The sequence below is a fragment of the Dreissena polymorpha genome, chromosome 1 (genome assembly GCF_020536995.1).
Source record: "Dreissena polymorpha isolate Duluth1 chromosome 1, UMN_Dpol_1.0, whole genome shotgun sequence".
Taxonomy (NCBI): Eukaryota; Metazoa; Mollusca; class Bivalvia; order Myida; family Dreissenidae; genus Dreissena; species Dreissena polymorpha.
This window is the reverse complement of record NC_068355.1, coordinates 59,892,820-59,913,426: the sequence shown is the minus strand read 5'-3', so window position 1 is coordinate 59,913,426 and position 20,607 is coordinate 59,892,820. Positions and strand designations below refer to the sequence as shown.

Below are 20,607 nucleotides of genomic sequence, written 5' to 3'. Positions count from 1 at the left end.
GACAATAAATGTGGCCTCTAGAGTGTTAACAAGATTTTACTATAGCCATACATAGCCATATAAGGAAAAATGCCCCGCCCCTTGGCAGCCATGTTTTTCAAGCAAACATAACCATTTTCGAACTCATCCAAGATATCATTGAGACCAATCTTCTGACCAAATTTCAAGAAGATTGGACAATAAATGTGGCCTCTAGAGAGTTAACAAGTCAAATGTTGACGCCGCACAACGCACGACAGACAAAAGACGTTCACAAAAGCTCACCATGAGCACGTTGTGCTCAGGTGAACTAAAAACACAAGAGATGTGTTCGTCAGAAACACAACGCCCCCTATTGCGCTGCTTTGATATTATTTATTTTTTTACCTTTGACCTTGAAGGATGACCTTGACCTTGAACTTCCACCACTCAAAATGTGCAGCTTCATGAGATGCACATGCATGCCAAATATCAAGTTGTTATCTTCAATATTGAAAAAGTTATGGTCAATGTTTAAGTTTTCGGAAGGACAGACGCCATATATTTGACATTTGACCTTGAAGAATGACCTTGACCTTCACCTTTCACCACTCAAAATGTTCAGCTCCATGAGATACACATGCATGCCAAATATCAAGTTGCTATCTTCAATAGTGCAAAAGTTATGGCCAATGTTAAAGTTTTTGGACAGACGGACAGACGCCATATATTAAACATTTGACCTTGAAGGATGACCTTGACCTTCACCTTTCACCACTCAAAATATGCAGCTCCGTGAGATGCACATGCATGCCAAATATCAAGTTACTATCTTCAATATTGAAAAAGTTTTGGCCAATGTTAAAGTTTATCGGACGGACAGACGCCATATATTTGACATTTGACCTTGAAGGATGACCATGACCTTTCACCACTCAAAATGTTCAGCTCCATGAGATACACATGCATGCCAAATATCAAGTTGCTATCTTCAATAGTAAAAAAAAGGTAAAGGCCAATGTTAAAAGTTTTTGGACGGACGGACAGACGCCATATATTAGACATTTGACCTTGAAGGATGACCTTGACCTTCACCTTTCACCACACAAAATGTGCAGCTCTGTGAGATGCACATGCATGCCAAATATCAAGTTGCTATCTTCAATATTGAAAACGTTATGGCCATTAAAGTTTTCGGACGGACGGACAGACTGACATACACGCATACTGACATACTGACTGACACACTGACGGACAGTTCAACTGCTATATGCCACCCTACCGGGAGCATAAAAATAAAAAAAGCTGTGAGCATTGTCCCTGATTAGCCTGCGCCAACTGCACAAGCTTATCTGCGACAACACTTCACATCAGGAATATGATTTAAGAACCACCTCAGGGGAGAAAAATGCCCCCCACCCCCACACACACACACAAGGTTAAACTGAACTCATTTTATCATAGATCCAGAACTATTGTTTAATAAGATTGATGAGGAATTCGACAGATAGGAGGAAAAATCACAACCCTGACACATGCATTCAGGCTCAGATTTCCCACAGGGCAATCTATATTCATGATTGAAGCATCACTAGATGTAGAATTTACCATCTCTAAGGTTGTATCTCATCTGCATCCCAAAGATGGACAGCGTATCTACACCAGTCCGGTTCTCCTTCCTTGACCCGTGGTCAATTATTTGTTGAATGGCATCCAAATAGTTGTACTCAGAATGTCTGTTGTAAAATAAATGATAGCTCTATAACATGGTTATCAGTGACAGTATAACAAACTTATTTTTAATCTGATTACTGTCTTGTAAATGACAGCTTTCAAATATGGTTACTGTTTGTAAAACCTACTTATTACATTTGGTTACACAATCATGAGCTTTAAAACACATAAATTGAAGTACCATTTAGAAATAAAAGTGACCAACATTTTATTGAAATGAAGGAAACATGTAAATGGTCATCAAAAGCAGGATATCCAAAACTAGAAATAAACACAGAAGTCACATGCATTGTTAGATCCCAAATACAGTGAATCTTGTGGATACGACCCCTTGAATTAAAGGACCACTTTGAATTCCCCCAGATCTTTTTCACTTTAATTTGATATTGTATTAGCGACTTTTGCCTTACGCAACCAGCAACCGCTGATTTTTGTGTAATTTGATGTCAAATTCTTGGCATTAGCCAGAGCTCCAGATAAGGATTTGTGAAATTAGTAAAGGTACTGCCAATGATAGAAAGAAAAGTTGTAACGCTGAAAATCAATTAGTACCTGTACTACCATATCCAAAATAGAGGTAGTACTGTACTACCCATGTTCTTCGATATTGAAGGGTGTATAACCGACTTTACAGAAACATTTGCAGCAATTATAACAAGATTTCTTTGAGAAACACAATGCCCCCCAGTAAGCCAAATATGAAGTTGCTACGTAGTTTATCAGGGTTGCCACCAACCTGATGAAATAAAATTCCCCACACAACATATACATGGTTAAACACAGGTCACCATGACCTTGACCTTTGACAAAGTGACCTGAAAATCAATAGGGGTCATCTGCGAGTCATGATCAATCTACCCATGAAGTTTCATGATCCTAGGCGTTTGCGTTCTTGAGTTATCATCCGGAAACCATTTTACTATTTCAGGTCACCGTGACCTTGACCTTTAACCTAGTGACCTGAAAATCAATAGGGGTCATCTGCGAGTCATGATCAATCTATCCATGAAGTTTCATGATCCTAGGCGTATGCGTTCTTGAGTTATAATCCGGAAACCATTTTACTATATTCGGGTCACCGTGACCTTAACCTTTGACCTAGTGACCTGAAAATCAATAGGGGTTATCTGCGAGTCATGATCAATCTACCCATAAAGTTTCATGATCCTAGGCGTATGCGTTCTTGAGTTATCATCCGGAAACCATTTTACTATTTCTGGTCACCGTGACCTTGACCTTTGACCTAGTGACCTGAAAATCAATAGGGATCATCTGCGAGTCATGATCAATCTACACATGAAGTTTCATGATCCTAGGCGTATGCGTTCTTGAGTAATCATCCAGAAACCATTTTACTATTTCGAATCACCGTGACCTTGACCTTTGACCTAGTGACCTCAAATTCAATAGGGGTCATCTGCGAGTCATGATCAATATACCCATGAAGTTTCATGATCCTAGGCGTATGAGTTCTTGAGTTATCATCCGGAAACCATTTTACTATTTCGGGTCACCGTGACCTTGACCTTTGACCTAGTGACCTCAAAATCAATAGGGGTCATCTGCGAGTCATGATCAATGTACCTATGAAGTTTCATGATCCTAGGCCCAAGCGTTTTTGAGTTATCGTCTGACAACCATCTGGCTGACGGACCGACCGACCTACCGACCGACCGACATGAGCAAAGCAATATACCCCCTCTTCTTCGAAGGGGGGCATAATAAATATATTTAGCTTCGTAAACAATTAATTTATAAGGTTTTCCATTCTGAATTTTGATCATTAAAACTCATGACTTAATACTATTTCTTTTATTTTCTTGACAAAAAATACCAGCCAACTAGTAAGCTAAGTAAATGAATACTAATGTCACTGTCTCATCTCAAAAGAATAATTGCTTTAGCAGTTAACTGTCAAATAATATTTGGTTTTCCAATCTTCCACAGTGTTTGTTTGGATCCTGTTGTGTTTTCTTACGTTTCTTGCCACTCCTGCAATCAAATCGTTTAATATCGGTGCGACAATGTCTTGTTCTGGGTTTACAGATTTAATGTCAGGATGGTTAAGATGACTGTATGCAGCCATTATATGACAAAAAAGTGTGTTTTTTTACCGCTTTTGGGTTTAGCCGGCCTTCCCATGTGCGCAGAAATATTGTTTTGACAGGTTTACGAGTAATTAGAAATCACACGACAGAATAGACAATAATACCAGAACCCAGTCTACAACTTTTCGGTAATTTAAATTAACGAAAAGCACCATTAGGTTAGAGACTGACAAATCACACTGCCCTGATGCAGACGTATCGGTACGGATCGTTTTTGTAAATGCGTAAAAGGAAAATTAAAGTCGTAATTGAACATCCAGTTTATAAAAATAAATGCGTTAACCTTCAAGAAAAAGCCGTATTTACGGCTGTGCGGCCCTTATCTGGAGCTCTGATTAGCGACCAATAGGGGAAAACATGGGAAATTTGTTGATCATTAAAGGGACAGTCAACCACGAATGACCAAAAAAGAAAAGTTCTAAAATACCGTATTTTTTTACAATTATTAGGTTATATTGATTAAAATTTCACGACTGGTATATTGCATTACTTGAAAAACTTTTCAGTATATTAGTTAATAACATTTCTCAATGTGAAATTGAAAGTACATCGCGAAAATAGGTGACATAACGATATACACACTATAAATAACGCAAGTAGATTGATCATTTTATATATAACATACCGTAATTACTCTATGTTTTCGGACACTCTAAGTTTTCGGACACCCCCTTTTTTAGCAAAAATAATTATTTTTCGTGACTCTTAATTTTCTGACACACGAGTTTTCGTCCATAATTAATGTCTCCAATTTTTCTGACAGTATATTTGACAGCGCTATTTTACCAAATTTCGGTCCGGTTTACGATATCTATTAACACTTCGACCATCGGGTTTTACAACCAGTTAAACATCATAAAACATAGCAAGTGCATGCCTGAGGGCAACGGACCATTACATTTGCGTTATTGGGTAAATAACCTTGTAAACCGGTATTGAACAATGGTTTCGCCCGATAGCATAAGCTTTATTACAAATACCAGGGGTAGTGCCAATTAACAGTTCAATTATCTACTGCAATGGTACTACCCATTCTCAGTAAAATAACAGTGACAAATACTAAGCGCTTCAAAGTGTGATGAACCCTATTGAATGTGTTACGAACAATGGAAGGTGTTAGACAACAACTATCGGAAATGTACAAATTATTGCGTTAATTTCAGGTTCATTCTAGCGAGTATCGGTACATCACATGCTCATCTTTTAACTCGTTGGTCAAAGTACAACCTTGTAGTAACTTTCTGTCAATTAAATTAAGCATTTAAAATGCAGTGCAAACACATATGACTGTAATTTATACTATACGGCATGGTATTTTACAAGCGTGTGCTACCACCGGTAGTCGTTGATACAATTGACGCTATTTTCGGACACTTCAATTTTCGACTCTAAGTTTTCGGACATCTGTATTTTGTGAATATTTTTCGTATCTAAGTTTTCGGACACGAAATAAATTAATTATTTTTAAGTGTCCGAAAACATAAGAGTAATTACTGTATATACCATTCAATTTGTATGCACAATATGCATTCCTGGGTTTACCACGTGACAATGATGATCTATCTACTGGCGTTATTTATAGTTAACTGGTAGTTACCTGTTAGGCATACCCAGTAAAATGTATTACCAAATATACTGAAAATATGAAAACTTAACAACTTTTTTCATGTAATGTAATATACCAGTCGTGATATTTTAATCAATATAAAGTAATAATTGTAAAAGAATACGGTATTTTACAACTTTTCTTTTCTTTGTTGTCCCGGTTGACAGTCCCTTTAAGCGACTAACTTGATCAACAATTTATTGTCAGTTTGTCATCATCAAAGGAAAGCCGCTTTCTGTCAAGAAGCCATAAACCAAAACACTTTCTCGCCCATAAAAGGCTTTTTTTCGTCTCGCAATTAACATGCAAAAACCATATGTAAAATAGCAAATGTATAGCTCCGCCTCTTGAATCTTTTACAGTGAACTTTGGTGGAGTTAATGTTTAAGTGCACTACCTGAAGTGCTGATAATGAACGCGTGATACACGCATGCTCATAATGACTCGTAAGGTTAGAATTTTTTTAAGCAAAGGAAGAGTAATTTTGATATACCAACTTCCTGTACATGTCCAAAATATGGCATGTTAACAAAATTCTTAAACACCTTTATCGTCAATAACAGCAACAGCTTAGTTTGATTTTTATTTTGTTTGATTTACGATTGCAGTGCTGCCACCAGAAATACGTAACCTGGCCCATGCTGAAATCGTATATATCCGTCAAAGCTTTTCATTTCTAACCTCAGTTGGGCTGAATGAAAGAGATTAACAGTCATCAATTGGGCCTGCCATTTTATTTAAATAAAGCTAGAATATATGCTATATAATTGTTGAGGCGTGGGTAATTTAATAAAGATGTTACATCACAAATATTTTCATAAATAATCAAAGCGCCATAGGCGCTTAAGGCCTGGGGCTAGATTTAGGGTGCTTGGAAAGAAGTGTAGTGACTAAACTGAAGTAAATGTAAACGGATCCACGCTATTTTGCTGCCAGATACAGTGTACATGTATGCTGATGTTATGAAGTTGAAGGTTTAATATGTTAATCGTGCTCAATATGTCTATATAGTTTTAAACACTTCGACCTTTAAGCTAAGGTCATTCAATGGTCAAGGTCATCATCAAAAAGGTCAGTGGGAAGGTCTTGTCCAAAGGGGAGTTATGGACAAAAATAAAGTAAATCCAATCATGAACCACAAAGTTATGGTGAATGTTAAGTTATTGGGTGCTTTGACTTTTGAGTTCAAGGGCCAAGGTTATCAAGAAATATGTCCGTGGGAAGGTGTTGATCAAAGAAGAGTTGAGTACAAATATCAAGTGAAAAAAATATTCTGTAGTATGGAAGTTATGGCAAAAGTATAATTTTTCGGACAGACAGTTCAGAAACCATATGCCTGCCTTTGGGGCATAAAAACAATGTATGTATGAACAAGTTTAAATTTAATATTAGATTTATGGTTGTATTTAACAGACAAACATTTTCAAGAGATAAAGAGGAAGATTCATAAGTAAGGCTAGGTTTCTTTAACTGAAGTGTTAATCGGATGTCAAGCTTCTCATTTATACTCTGGACAAGCAGTATCAAGTGTTGACTAGAGCACTGCCAATGGGTGCAGGACGCTGGAATATAAGTGCTTGACACAGACTAAGTTTCAAATCCAAAAAGAGGAATAGTTTCCTCATGTCAATAGAAGAAGGTTATCACATAATCATTCATCAAGAGTGTTGAATTTCAAGTTGAAAGCTTTTAATGATTGAGAAATTGAAGTCGGAAAAGGGGAATAACTCTTACAAAAATGGTGAATAGTTGTCTTCTGTTGTCAGTAGATGAAGGTGTTGATATTCTACAAGTGCATAGACTTCGAAGTTGAAAGCTCGATCGTGTTTGAGAAATTGTAAGTCGGTAATAACAAGGGCTGTTTGTAAAACATGCATGCACCCCATATGGGCTGTCCGTTGTAGTGGCAGCCATTGTGTGAATACGTTTTTTGTCACTGTGACCTTGTTCTTTGACCTAGTGACCTGAAAATCAATAGGGGTCATCTGCGAGTCATGATCAATGTACCTATGAAGTGTCATGATCCTAGGCAAAAGCGTTCTTGAGTTATCATCCGGAAACAATTTTACTGTTTCGGGTCACCGTGACCTTGAACTTTGACCTGAAAATCAATATGGGTCATCTGCAAGTCATGATCAATGTACCTATGAAGTTTCATGATCCTGGGCGTAAGTGTTCTTGAGTTATCATCCAGAAACCATTTTTACTATTTCGGGTCACTGTGACCTTGACCTCTTACATAGTGACCTGAAAATCAATAGGGGTCATCTGCAAGTCATGATCAATCTACCTATCAAGTTTCATGATCCTACGCATAAGCGTTCTTGAGTTATCATCCAGAAACCATTTTACTATTACAGGTCACTGTGACCTTGACCTTTGACCAAGTGACCTCAAAATCAATAGGGGTCATCTGCAAGTCATGATAAATCTACCTATCAAGTTTCATGATCCTAGGCCTAAGAGTTCATGATTTATCATCCGGAAACCATTTTACTATTTCGGGTCACCATCACCTTGAACTTTGACCTAGTGACCTCAAAATCAATAGGGGTCATCTGCGAGTCATGATCAATGTACCTATGAAGTTTCATGATCCTAGGTCCAAGCGTTCTTGAGTTATCATCCGGAAACCAGCTGGTGGACGGACGGACCGACCGACCAACCGACATGTGCAAAGCAATATACCCCTTCTTCTTCGAAGGGGGGAATAATAAATGAACAAGTACGTAGATCAATTTAATGAACAGAATGTATCAACAACCTGTAGGACATGGAAGGTTATTGTTTTTAACGTCAAAGCGTAATATAATTTTGCATAATTTAGTATTAACAAATAATCTAGCTCTACAAAATGATTTTAAAATGTTAGAAACAAGAAAAGTGGCATGTATTTCTCCTCCTTTTGTATGAATATTAACATATGTACTCTAAATGTAAAAGGGCTAAATAACAAAGACAAACACACTTAAATTTTCAAATGGGTAGACGAAAAAAAGTCTTTTACAGGAAAATCACATCACACAAACCTTCGCACAAACATTGAAAAAAAGCATGGGACGGAGATATTTATCTTAGCGGACAACATACAAATAAACAAGGCATTACTTTACTGATCAAAAGTAATACAGGAATAACAGTGGATAACTTGAAAGAAATAATGATTGGCAGACAAGCAAGTATAGATATAACAAGCAAATTCAGTGAATTGATATCCCCCGCCAATATGCTGCTGGACACAAAAGTGTTATATTTGACACTCAAAAAAGCATTTTTTCAAGATTTAAAGGCCATAACTCCATTATCAACAGATAATATACAATGCCATTTGGCGTGCATTATTATCTTATGAATATATATACTCATTCCAAGTTTCAATGAAATCCGCCAAAGCACTTTCAAGATATGGCTGCCGACACGCAAACAAATGCATTTTTTCAAGATACAAAGGGCCATAACTCCGTTATTAACAGATGGTGTACAATGCCATTTGGCGTGCATCATCCTCTTATCCATATATATACTCATACCAAGTTTCAATGAAAACCGCCAAAGCACTTCCAAGATATGGCTCCGGACACAAAAGTACCTATGGTAAAAAGCATTTTTCAAGATACAAAGGGCCATAACTCTGTTTTTAACAGATAGATGGTATACAATGCCATTTGGCGTGCATCATCCTCTTATGCATATATATACTCATACCAAGTTTCAATGAAATCCGCCAAAGCACTTCCAAGATATGGCTCCGGACACAAAAGTGCCTATAGTAAAAAGCATTTTTTCAAGATACAAAGGGCCAAAACTCTGTTTTTAACAGATGGTGTACGATGCCATTTGGCGTGCATCATCCTGTTATGCATATATATACACCCAAGTTTCAATGAAATCCGCAAAAGCTTTTCCAAGATATGGCTCCGGACACAAAAGTACCTATGGTAAAAAGCATTTTTTCAAGATACAAAGGGCCATAACTCTGTTTTTAACAGATAGATGGTATACAATGCCATTTGGCGTGCATCATCCTCTTATGCATATATATACTCATACCAAGTTTCAATGAAATCCGCCAAAGCACTTCCAAGATATGGCTCCGGACACAAAAGTGCCTATAGTAAAAAGCATTTTTCCAAGATATAAAGGGCCATAACTCTGTTTTTAACAGATGGTGTACATGCCATTTGGCGTGCATCATCCTTTTATGCATATATATATATATATATACTCATACGAAGTTTCAATGAAATCCGCCAAAGCACTTCCAAGATATGGCTCAAAAGTGCCCAACGGACGGACAGCTGGACGGACGGACAACACCAAAACAATATCCCTCCGCCTCTGGCGGGGGATAATAATACATGAAACACAATTAACATTAATAAACGTGTACGGCCTGAATAAAGATGAATCCAAATTTTATGAAACATTACATTCCACAAAAATAAATAACAGAAAGATAAAAACATTTTAGTTGGAGGTGATTTCAATATTGTTCTTTATGCATAATTAGAGATAACAAGGGCTGTTTGTAAAACATGCATGCCCCCCATATGGGCTCTCCATTGTTGTGACAGCCATTTTGTGAATATGTTTTTAGTCACTGTGACCTTGACCTTTGACCTAGTGACTTGAAAATCTATAGGGGTCATCTACCAGTCATGATCAATGTACCTATGAAGTTTCATGATCCTAGCCATAAGCGTTCTTCAGTTATCATCCAGAAACCATTTTACTATTTTGGGTCACCGTGACCTTGACCTTTGACCTAGTGACCTGAAAATCAATAGGGGTCATCTGTGAGTCATGATCAATCTACCTATCAAGTTTCATGATCCTAGGAATAAGCGTTCTTCAGTTTTCATCCGGAAACCATTTTAGGAAACCATTTTACTATTTCAGGCCACCGTGAACTTGACCTTTGACCTAGTGACCTCAAAATGGATAGGGGTCATCTGCGAGTCATGATCAATGTACCTATGAAGTTTCATGATCCTACGCATAAGCGTTCTTGAGTTATAATCCGGAAACCATTTTACTATTTTAGGTCACCATGACCTTGACCTTTGACCTAGTGACCTCAAAATCAATAGGGGTCAACTGCGAGTGATTATCAATCTACCTATCAAGTTTCATGATCCTAGGCATAAGCGTTCTTGAGTTATCATCCGGAAACAATTTTACTATTTCGGGTCACCGTGACCTTGACCTTTGACCTTGTGACCTGAAAATCAATAGGGTTCATCTGCGAGTCATGATCAATGTACCTATGAAGTTTCATGATCCTAGGCATAAGCGTTCTTGAGTTATCATCTGGAAACCATTTTACTTTTTCGGGTCACCATGACCTTGACCTTTGACCTAGTGAACTGAAAATCAATAGGGGTCATCTGCCAGCCATTATCAATCTACCTACCAAGTTTCATGATCCTAGGCATAAGCGTTCTTGAGTTATCATCCGGAAACCATTTTACTATTTTGGGTCACTGTGACCTTGACCTTTGACCTAGTGACCTGAAAATCAATAGGGGTCATCTGCGAGTCATAATCAATCTACCTATTAAGTTTCATGATCCTAGGCCTAAGCGTTCTTGAGTTATCATCCAGAAACCATTTTGCTATTTCGGGTCACCGTGACCTTGACCTTTGACTAGTGACCTCAAAATCAATAGGGGTCATCTGCGAGTCATGACCAATGTACCTATGAAGTTTCATGATCCTAGGCCCAAGCGTTCTTGAGTTATCATCCAGAAACCACCTGGTGGACAGACCGACAGACCAACCGACAGACCGACATGAGCAAAGCAATATACCCCCTCTTCTTCGAAGGGGGGCATAAAAATAATGGAAATCTTTATACTCACTCCAAAAATAGGAACATTTTGAATAACATAGTTGAAAACTACAATTTGATGGCATAATACTTCGTGCACGGGCACAGCATGTTGGACACAATGAAAACAATACAAAATACTTTGCAAACAATGAAAAACTTACAAACAAACAAAAAACTATACAGAAACTAGTAGTTGATGGCAAAGACATTACAAATAGAAGTCAAATACTAGAAGAACGCATATTTTTTAAAGGATCTATGAACAAAAATGTTGAAAATAACACCCTCTTAAGAAATACACATCATGCTTTAATTGAAGAGGAACACACAATCATTTGATGTGCCTGCACTTCCAGCTTGTTCAAGTGAACAATCAATCGTGTCAATGTTATCTCACCATTGATTGACTCGAATATAAATATAAACAGCCTCAGACAATGAAAGGAAGCAAAAAATACAAGTGTATAATTTCGCCTGTTTGAAGTTCATTCTTTAAAGGGGCCTTTTCACAGATTTTTGCATTTTTTAACTTATTCATTAAATGCTTTATATGATAAATGTAAACATTGGATCATAAAAGCTCCAGTAAAAATCAAGAAAAAAAATAAAAAAAGGAAAAGAACATTGCCCGGAGCAGGTTTCGAACCAGTGACCCCTGGAGTACTGCAAGAGTCCTGAAGTAAAAACGCTTTAGCCTACTGAGCTATTCCGCCGAGTACACAATAATGACGTATTTTATACCTTATATAAGCCTCTTCGTAGTTTCACAAAATTTAACGACAAAAACAGAACTCTCCAAATTATTCAATTGTTTCGCGTTGCACCGCTTTATAATTTTTAGGTTTTAAATTCGTTAAAGATGCATATAATGGCTATATTAGAGCATGGTTATGTTCAGTATTACTTTTCCTCACAAATATCATAGCTAAAACGAAAACTTACGAATCTGAAACAACTTTTTTCAATTTTGTCAATTTAACAAAGCGTGAAAGATCCCTTTAACAAAAGGACTTTTCGGCACTACAACAATGGATCAGGTCAATTTCCTTGCTGATCACATGAATAAACTAACCATTTATAAGAATGGACAACTGTATGTCAGGTATTAAATATAACATGCTACCAAACAAATTAATTGACTGTGGATTGCAATCAACATCCTCAAATATGCACCAAGTCATTGATTATGTTACAAGTATTCTTATGGATCAAATAAGAGAAACCAGTAGCATACATGATGAATTAGAAGAATTTAAGTTAGGAGTTCCAGATTTAATCAATGGAAAGACATGTACTCAATGAATGATTTTCTGTTTGCAAGAAATGAATCAAGCTTGTTTGTAACTTTAAAACTTCTAATTTTATAACTGAAAGATCCTTTGCATTTATACAAGGTCGAGTCTTTTCCTGTACCTATAAATGCTACATCTCATGATCTGTAGATGAAACTCAAATATTAAATCTCCCTGCTTTCTTATTGATAACTAATGAGTGGCAAGACCCAAATAAACTGAATGTGTAGGGTCCAGCATCAAGTATTGTAAAAATAATTTTGCCTAATTACTTCTTCATGTTGTATATTGGCAATCTTTGCAAATGACAAAATCAAGCAATTATATGCGTAATTTCAGGTATGTTAAAAATGCCATTATACCTACAGCAAACACAACTATATTTAAAACACTATGAATACATGTATACATATCCAGGTGACATCAAATTAACATAACCAAATTTTTTTTTTTGCCCATTAAAAGTTTTTAAGACTTGTTACTTGAAAAAGAACAAGGGCTGTTTGTAAAACATGCATGCCCCCCATATGGGCTGTCAGTTGTAGTGGCAGCCATTGTGTGAATACGTTTTTTGTCACTGTGGTGGTAGTGGAGGTGGTGATGGTTTCATGATACCAGGCGTAAGCCTTCTTGAGTTATCATCCGGAAACCATTTTCCTATTTCCAGTCAACCATTTTACAGCCTCATTTCACTGTGACCTTTGACCTAGTGACCTGAAAATCAATAAGAGTCATCTGCCAGTCATGATCAATGCCTCTTTGAAGTTTCATGATCCCAGGCGTAAGCCTTCTTGAGTTATCATCCGGAAACCATTTTCCTATTTCCAGTCGACCATTTTACTGTTTCAGGTCACTGTGACCTTGACCTTTGACCTATTGACCTGAAAATCAGTAGGGGTCATCTGCTGGTCATGACCAATGTCCCTATTAAGTTTCATGATCCTAGGTGTAAGCATTCTTGAGCTATCATCCAGAAACCATTTTACTGTTCCAAGTCACTGTGCCCTTGACCTTTGACCTAGTGTCCTGACAATCAATAGGGGTCATCTGCCAGTCATGATCAATGTACCTATGAAGTTTCATGATCCTAAGCGTAAGCATTATTGGGTTATCATCCTGAAACCATTTTACTGTTTCAAGTCACTGTGACATTGACCTTTGACCTAGTGACCTGAAAATCAATAGGGTTCATCTGCTAGTCATGATCAACGTTCCAATGAAGTTTCATGATCCTAGGCCTAAGCATTCTTGACTTATCATCCGTTAACCATTTTACTATTTGGAGTCACTTTGACCAAATGACCTGAAAATCAATAGGGGTCATCTGCCAGTCATGATCAATGTACCTGTGAAGTTTCATGATCCTAGATCTAAGCGTTCTTGAGTTATCATTCGGAAACCATCTGGTGGACGGACCGACCGACGGACCAACCGACATGTGCAAAACAATATACCCCCTCTTCTTCGAAGGGGGGCATACAAATTAAAAAACAAGTGATGTCATCATCCTTCGAAAACGAGAAAAATTGCCATATCTAGTCACAAGTCTTTTTTTAAATAAATTGTCAAACAAGAGCTGTCACCATATAATGACATAATTATGCCCCCTTTAAACGGTTTGATAGAAGTTATAGCATTTTTCAAAACCGAAACGCAGATTTCGAAACCTAAACGCGGACCCTAAGTTCAAGGTCAAGGTCACAGGGGTCAAAATGTTTGTGCGTATGGAAAGGCATTGTCCATATAAACATGCACACCAAATATGAAGGTTATATCTCAAGGGACATAGAAGTTATGAGCATTTTTCGAAACCTAAACGCAGATTTTGATACCTAAACGCAGACCATAAGTTCAAGGTCAAGGTCACAGGGGTCAAAATTTGTGTGTGTATGGAAAGGCCTTGCCCATATACACATGCATACGAAATATGAAGGCTTTATCTCAAGGGACATAGAAGTTATGAGCATTTTTCGAAACCTCAACGCAAAGTGTGACGGAAAGATGGACAGTCCGATTACTATATGCCCCCTTTTCTTCAAAAAGGGGCATAAAAAACATAGCAAAAGGAAATTACAATCTTCGAACATAGAAATCATCAACAATGTATGCTTGAATGAAAAATAAAGAAAACAAGAGCATCAGAGGACAGCGCGCTTGACTATTCGAGTGCTTGACAGTATAACATAAGCCATCATGGGGAAATTAATCAAATTAATCAATAAGGTCAAGGTTATTGTTCAGGTATATTTTCAACAATCTATTGAGCATTTGTAAAGACATAAAACAAACTAATAATATTTTTTTTAAAGTTTGATAGCAATAGCTTGGGTGGGTTGTTTGGATGGTCCTTCAAAAATAAAGTAAATAAACATTTGTTTCTTTTTTTAAACCATATTTCAAAGAAAAGAAAAAAAATGTGGGTTGGGTAGGGGGGGAGGGTTGAGCGGGGGTATAATGTGGGGCGCGGTCATTTATTAGAAAGTCTTTCAAAAATATAAAAGGAAAACAAAATTTATTTATTTATTTTTTTTTTGGGGGGGGGGGGTGCAGGGATTCTGAGTTGGGGCTTGGGGTATTGTTTTGTTTGGGTGGAGTCCATTGTGGTATTCAGGTAAGTGCCGTATTGTCAAATTATGAATAAAATCTTATCATACATAAAGAAGTTATGGAAATTTAACTAAAATTTATTCTTGTGACCTAGAGAGTCAAGGCATTCAAAGGTTGAGGTACAATTTTACTTGCCAGGTACAGTACCCTCATGGTATTAAGAAAATATAAAGTTTGAAAGAAATAGCTTTGATACTTTAGAAGTCAAGTAGATCTAAACACAAAATTTAAGAACATATTCAGTTACTTAGACAAAAAAGGGCCATAATTCTTACACAATGCTTGATACAGTTGTCTGCTCTTGTTTATAGATTGGGGTCATGTTGGTAAAACAGTTTGCAAAATATGAAAGCAATATGTCAAGGGATATTGAAAATATTTGAGGTGGTACGCAAACTTTAACATATATTTATCAATAATATGCATATTCTAAATGGAGAAGGGCCATAATTTTACAAAATACTTCATACAGTTGTCTGTTTTTGTTTATAGATTGGGGTCATGTTGTTAAAGAATTTTGCACAATATGAAAGCAATAGGTCAAGGGACATTGAAAATATTTGAAATGGTACGCAAACTTTAACATAGATTTAACAATAATATGCATATTCTAAGTGAAAAAAGGGCCATAATTTTTACAAAATGGTTGATACAGTTGTCTGCTCTTATTTAAAGGTTGGGGTCATGTTGGTGAAGAAGTATGCAAAATATTAAAGCAATATGTCAAGGGACATAGGAAATATTTGGGGTTGTACGCAAACTTTAACATTAATAATATGTATATTCGAAGTGAAAAAAGGGCCATAATTCATACAAAATGCTTGATTCAGTTGTCTTCTCTTGTTTAAAGGTTTGGGTCATGTTGGTAAAGAAGTATGCAAAATATTAAAGCAATATGTCAATGGACATAGGAAATATTTGGGGTGGTACGCAAACTTTAACATTAATAGTATGCATATTCTAAGTGTACAAAGGGCCATAATTCTACAAAATGCTTGATACGGTTGTCTGCTCTTGTTTAAAGGTTGGGGTCATGTTGGTAAAGAAGTATGCAAAATATTTAACCCCTAAGCAATATGTCAAGGCACATAGGAAATATTTGGGTTGGTACGCAAACTTTAACATTTGTACGCTCACGCCGACGCCGGGGTGTGTAGGATAGCTCCACTATATATATTTCATATATAATAGGCTATATAATAATAAGCTTAAAATGGGGGTCACCAGTGAAAACGAAAAGTTCCCGCTTTAAAATCAAGGTTACCCCCCTTTTCCAGAAACGCCCTACTGAATTTGAGATTTTTATATGTGAGCATTAAGACGAGCTAAATGTTCAAAAAATATTATAAATAGATAAAAAAAGAGGAAAAGCCTATAATAAACCCATAAACATACATACATCTCATATATCATGTGTGAGATGGAACCTACTCAGTGCAGTAAGATTTGCTAACCTTGTTTGAAATTGCACGTGAAATGCGTTCTTCTATAAACAAGGGCTGTTTGTAAAACATGCATGCCCCCCATATGGGCTCTCTGTTGTAGTGACAGCCATTTTGTGAATATGTTTTTTGTCACTGTGACCTTGACCTTTGACCTAGTGACCTCAAAATCAATAGGGGTCAACTGCAAGTCATGATCAATCTACCTATCAAGTTTCATGATCCTAGACATAAGCGTTCTTGAGTTCTCATCTGGAAACCATTTTACTATTTCGGGTCACCGTGACCCTGACCTTTGACCTAGTGACCTGAAAATCAATAGGGGTCATCTGCGAGTCATGATCAATGTACCTATAAAGTTTCATGATCCTAGGCATAAGCGGTCTTGAATTATCATCCAGAAACCATTTTACTATTTCGGGTCACTGTGACCTTGACCTTTGACATAGTGACCTGAAAATCAATAGGGGTCATCTGCTAGTCATGATCAATCTACCTATCAAGTTTCATGATCCTAGGCCTAAGCGTTCTTGAGTTATCATCCGGAAACCATTTTACTATTTCGGGTCACTGTGACCTTGACCTTTGACCTAGTGACCTCAAAATCAATAGGGGTCATTTGCGAGTCATGATCAATCTACCTATGAAGTTTTATGATCCTAGGCCCAAGCGTTCTTGAGTTATCATCCGGAAACCACCTGGTGGACGGACCGACTGACCGACAGACCGACCGACATGTGCAAAGCAATATACCCCCTCTTCTTCGAAGGGGGGCATAATAAGACTTGAAAATGTTACAGGGAAATTAGAACATTAATAATTAAGTAACAAGGCACATATAATCATTCAATCAAACACGTTTAAAGGAAAATAGATTTATCAATGTATCAATGACTCGTGAAACTGGTGATATTAAACATTAAACTTATTATGACAAGCAAAACAAATACACGATTGTCATGGTAGTTCTTTGAAGAACTTCGACAGGTTGGAATAAGTGTCTCCAAAAGACGCTTGGCATTGGTGACCCTGGGCTGACTGTAAGACTTATTCATTATGAAAATGTTCTCGAGACCATCACGTTCAAAGATCATTTTAAGATGCACAAGGTTGAGTCCAGAGCCAGCTATAGTATTTATGTTGTTGCAGCATTGAACACATCACTGTAAGCAAGAACACTCAGTGACTGCAAGTTCCTAGCTTTTTAACGGGTTGAATTTGAGTCCATAATCTGCCTGGTTTCATTTTCCTCCTGCACAGGTTATCAGCATACAATGTATCACTGAAATGTTGAAGTTGATATTTGACTAGTACATGTACTTATATTCAGACAGGTTCATAAGATCATCAATTAGTTTCAGTCGAACAAAATTATGCACAATTGCAAATTGTGTATGAATAATTTTAACCATTTGTATTTATTAAAATTAAAATATTTGGTCTTTTCTTATTAATTTGGCTTCAATAAGCCTTCTCAAAGTTGTTTCTATAAATTGACAACATTTTCTTCAAGTTATTTAACAAAATAATTATATACAGATGTCAAATACACAAGCACTTGTATAGGAGTAAGAACTGATATTAGTGTTTCATGAGAAGGGTGAAATGATCCAATATGATATGCGTCATCGTTTTTATTTATTCAAACATTCACGACATAGCATGTCATTACTAGTATTTTATATGATAAACCCCTTTAAACTGGATTAATAAGTAAGTGTAAACACCACATATCCAGTAGGGATAATACATGTATTTGGTATTAACATTTGGATGAAGAATGTATACATACATTCTTCATCCAAATGTTAATACCAAATACATGTATTATCCCTACTGGATATGAAACTGACTATTAACGTTACATTTTATTTATTACTTAAAACATTGGTTCTACATTAACAATCACATAAATCAGTGAAATATCTACTTCGTTTCCATCTTATAAGCCTGTCTGCTATAAAGGAGATAGTTGAAACTTGATGAATGAACGTCCTTCCCGCATGTATTTCCATTTTCTTTAAGTTTAATTGATCATTGGAACATACAGTGTTGACAAAAAGTAATTAACCGTTCCTGGACCACCAATGTTGTTGATCATTGCTGAAAAGATAATAAATATGCAGCATTTTAATTTGAATAACCATAATACATAATTTAGGTGATCAGACAAAAAGTATATCATTTTCAGAATAGTAATTTTTGTATTTGGGACATAATATACTTTTTTGTTGTTTGTTTGAGGAAAACATCAATACTCGGTCATAAAATTCAAATATGCTGTCCTTGATTTCCATGCATTTACAACACAACTTTTTCCTTACATGGCACATTTTCGGTATCGGGTCCGTTCGCCCTAGTTACACGTTCGCCCTGGGTCCGTTTGCCCTGGGTTTGTTCGCCCTATATTATCATTTCCATATCGGGGTATGAACACAATGTACACAATATAAAGTGCATCATTTATTATTTTATATATAAGCTGTATATATTAAATTAATAAATTATTTGTACATTAATATGTGTATTATTATCATTAAAATTATGAGATTTTGAGTGTGACTTCTTGCGTTGTTTGTGGTTCTTTCATTCAGCTATATATAACCACCGTCTGTCGGATTATCTATATTCTTGTAATCTTGTCGATCCCTGCATAGGCAAATAAATTTAAATTTCATATAAACATCATTAAATCTCAATAAAAACATCATCAATATTCAATTTACTAAACTGATCAATTTCCAATAATTCTCGCGTGTATTGCGCTGTGTGAAGTAGCAACTGGCCTTTATTGATGGTTGTCGATTAATTAAGAGATTAAAGAGATAACGGTCTGTGTTAATTAATTGATTGATTGTCGTTTTAACCTAATTTAGCTAACATTGAGAACAATTACTAAATCATATAGAAATTAGTTATGTAGAATATGATTATTAAGTTGAAACTATTAGTATTATCCTAAAGAGTATACTAAATATAGAATGCATGCATGAATCATGTTTATAAAACAGAACTGTTATTTTTTTATTTTTTTATTTAGAAATTATCTTTAATATGATTATTAGCGTATGATTAAGTAAAATATGGGCTGTCCGTTGTAGTGGCAGCCATTGTGTGAATACGATTTTTGTCACTGTGACCTTGACCTTTGACCTAGTGACCTGAAAATCAATAGTGGTCATCTGCGAGTCACGATCAATGTATCTATGAAGTGTCATGATCCTAGGCAAAAGTGTTCTTGAGTTATCATCCGAAAATCATTTTACTATTTCGGGTCACCGTGACCTTGACCTTTGACCTTGTGACCTCAAAATCAATAGGGGTCATCTGCAAGTCATGATCAATCTACCCATGAAGTTTCATGATCTGAGGCGTTTGCGTTCTAGAGTTATCATCCGAAAACCATTTTACTATTTCGGGTCACCGTGACCTTGACCTTTGACCTAGTGACCTCAAAATCAATAGGGGTCATCTGCGAGTCATGATCAATCTACCCATGAAGTTTTATGATCCTAGGCGTATGCGTTCTTGAGTTATCATCCGGAAACCATTTTACTATTTCAGGTCACTGTGACCTTGACCTTTGACCTAGTGACCTCAAAATCAAAAGGGGTCATCTGCAAGTCATGATCAATCTACCCATGAAGTTTCATGATCCTAGGCGTATGCGTTCTTGAGTTATCATTCAAAAACTGTTTTACTATTTCTGGTCACCCGTGACCTTGACCTTTGACCTAGTGACCTCAAAATCAATAGGGGTCATCTGCGAGTCATCTTGAGTTATCGTCTGACAACCACCTGGTGGACGGACCGACCGACAGACCGACCGACATGAGCAAAGCAATAAACCCCCTCGTCTTCGAAGGGGGGCATAATAAACATAAATTATGTAAATCAAACAGAGCGGTATATTTTAAATTGTGTAGAAATTGGCCTCAAAGAAAATGTTCAATTATCAGGGGTTTTTATCTGATTTTGGGGAAAGGGCCTGGCCTTTTTTGAGGGGAAAAAAATCGCACAAAATGCC

General features: G+C 36.6%; 1 protein-coding gene and 2 long non-coding RNA genes across 5 annotated transcripts in view; all 3 read right to left on the bottom strand.

The window, feature by feature from the left end:
- Positions 1-20,607, bottom strand: part of LOC127831017 (thymidylate synthase-like) — a 117,485-nt gene that overhangs the window by 36,280 nt on the left and 60,598 nt on the right. For all 3 annotated transcript variants that reach the window (XM_052356001.1, XM_052355995.1, XM_052356005.1), the window contains one exon: positions 1,567-1,694. In XM_052356001.1, coding sequence (XP_052211961.1) covers positions 1,567-1,694 — 128 coding nt within the window. The remainder of the gene's footprint in view (positions 1-1,566; positions 1,695-20,607) is intronic.
- LOC127831283 (uncharacterized) lies at positions 8,133-10,169 on the bottom strand. The gene is made up of 2 exons (XR_008026393.1): positions 9,340-10,169; positions 8,133-8,995 (listed from the first exon to the last, which is right to left on the bottom strand). It is a non-coding gene; the product is annotated as an uncharacterized LOC127831283 (long non-coding RNA).
- On the bottom strand, positions 10,186-20,262 carry LOC127831259 (uncharacterized). Its single transcript, XR_008026389.1, has 3 exons — positions 20,220-20,262; positions 17,077-17,221; positions 10,186-10,960 (listed from the first exon to the last, which is right to left on the bottom strand). It is a non-coding gene; the product is annotated as an uncharacterized LOC127831259 (long non-coding RNA).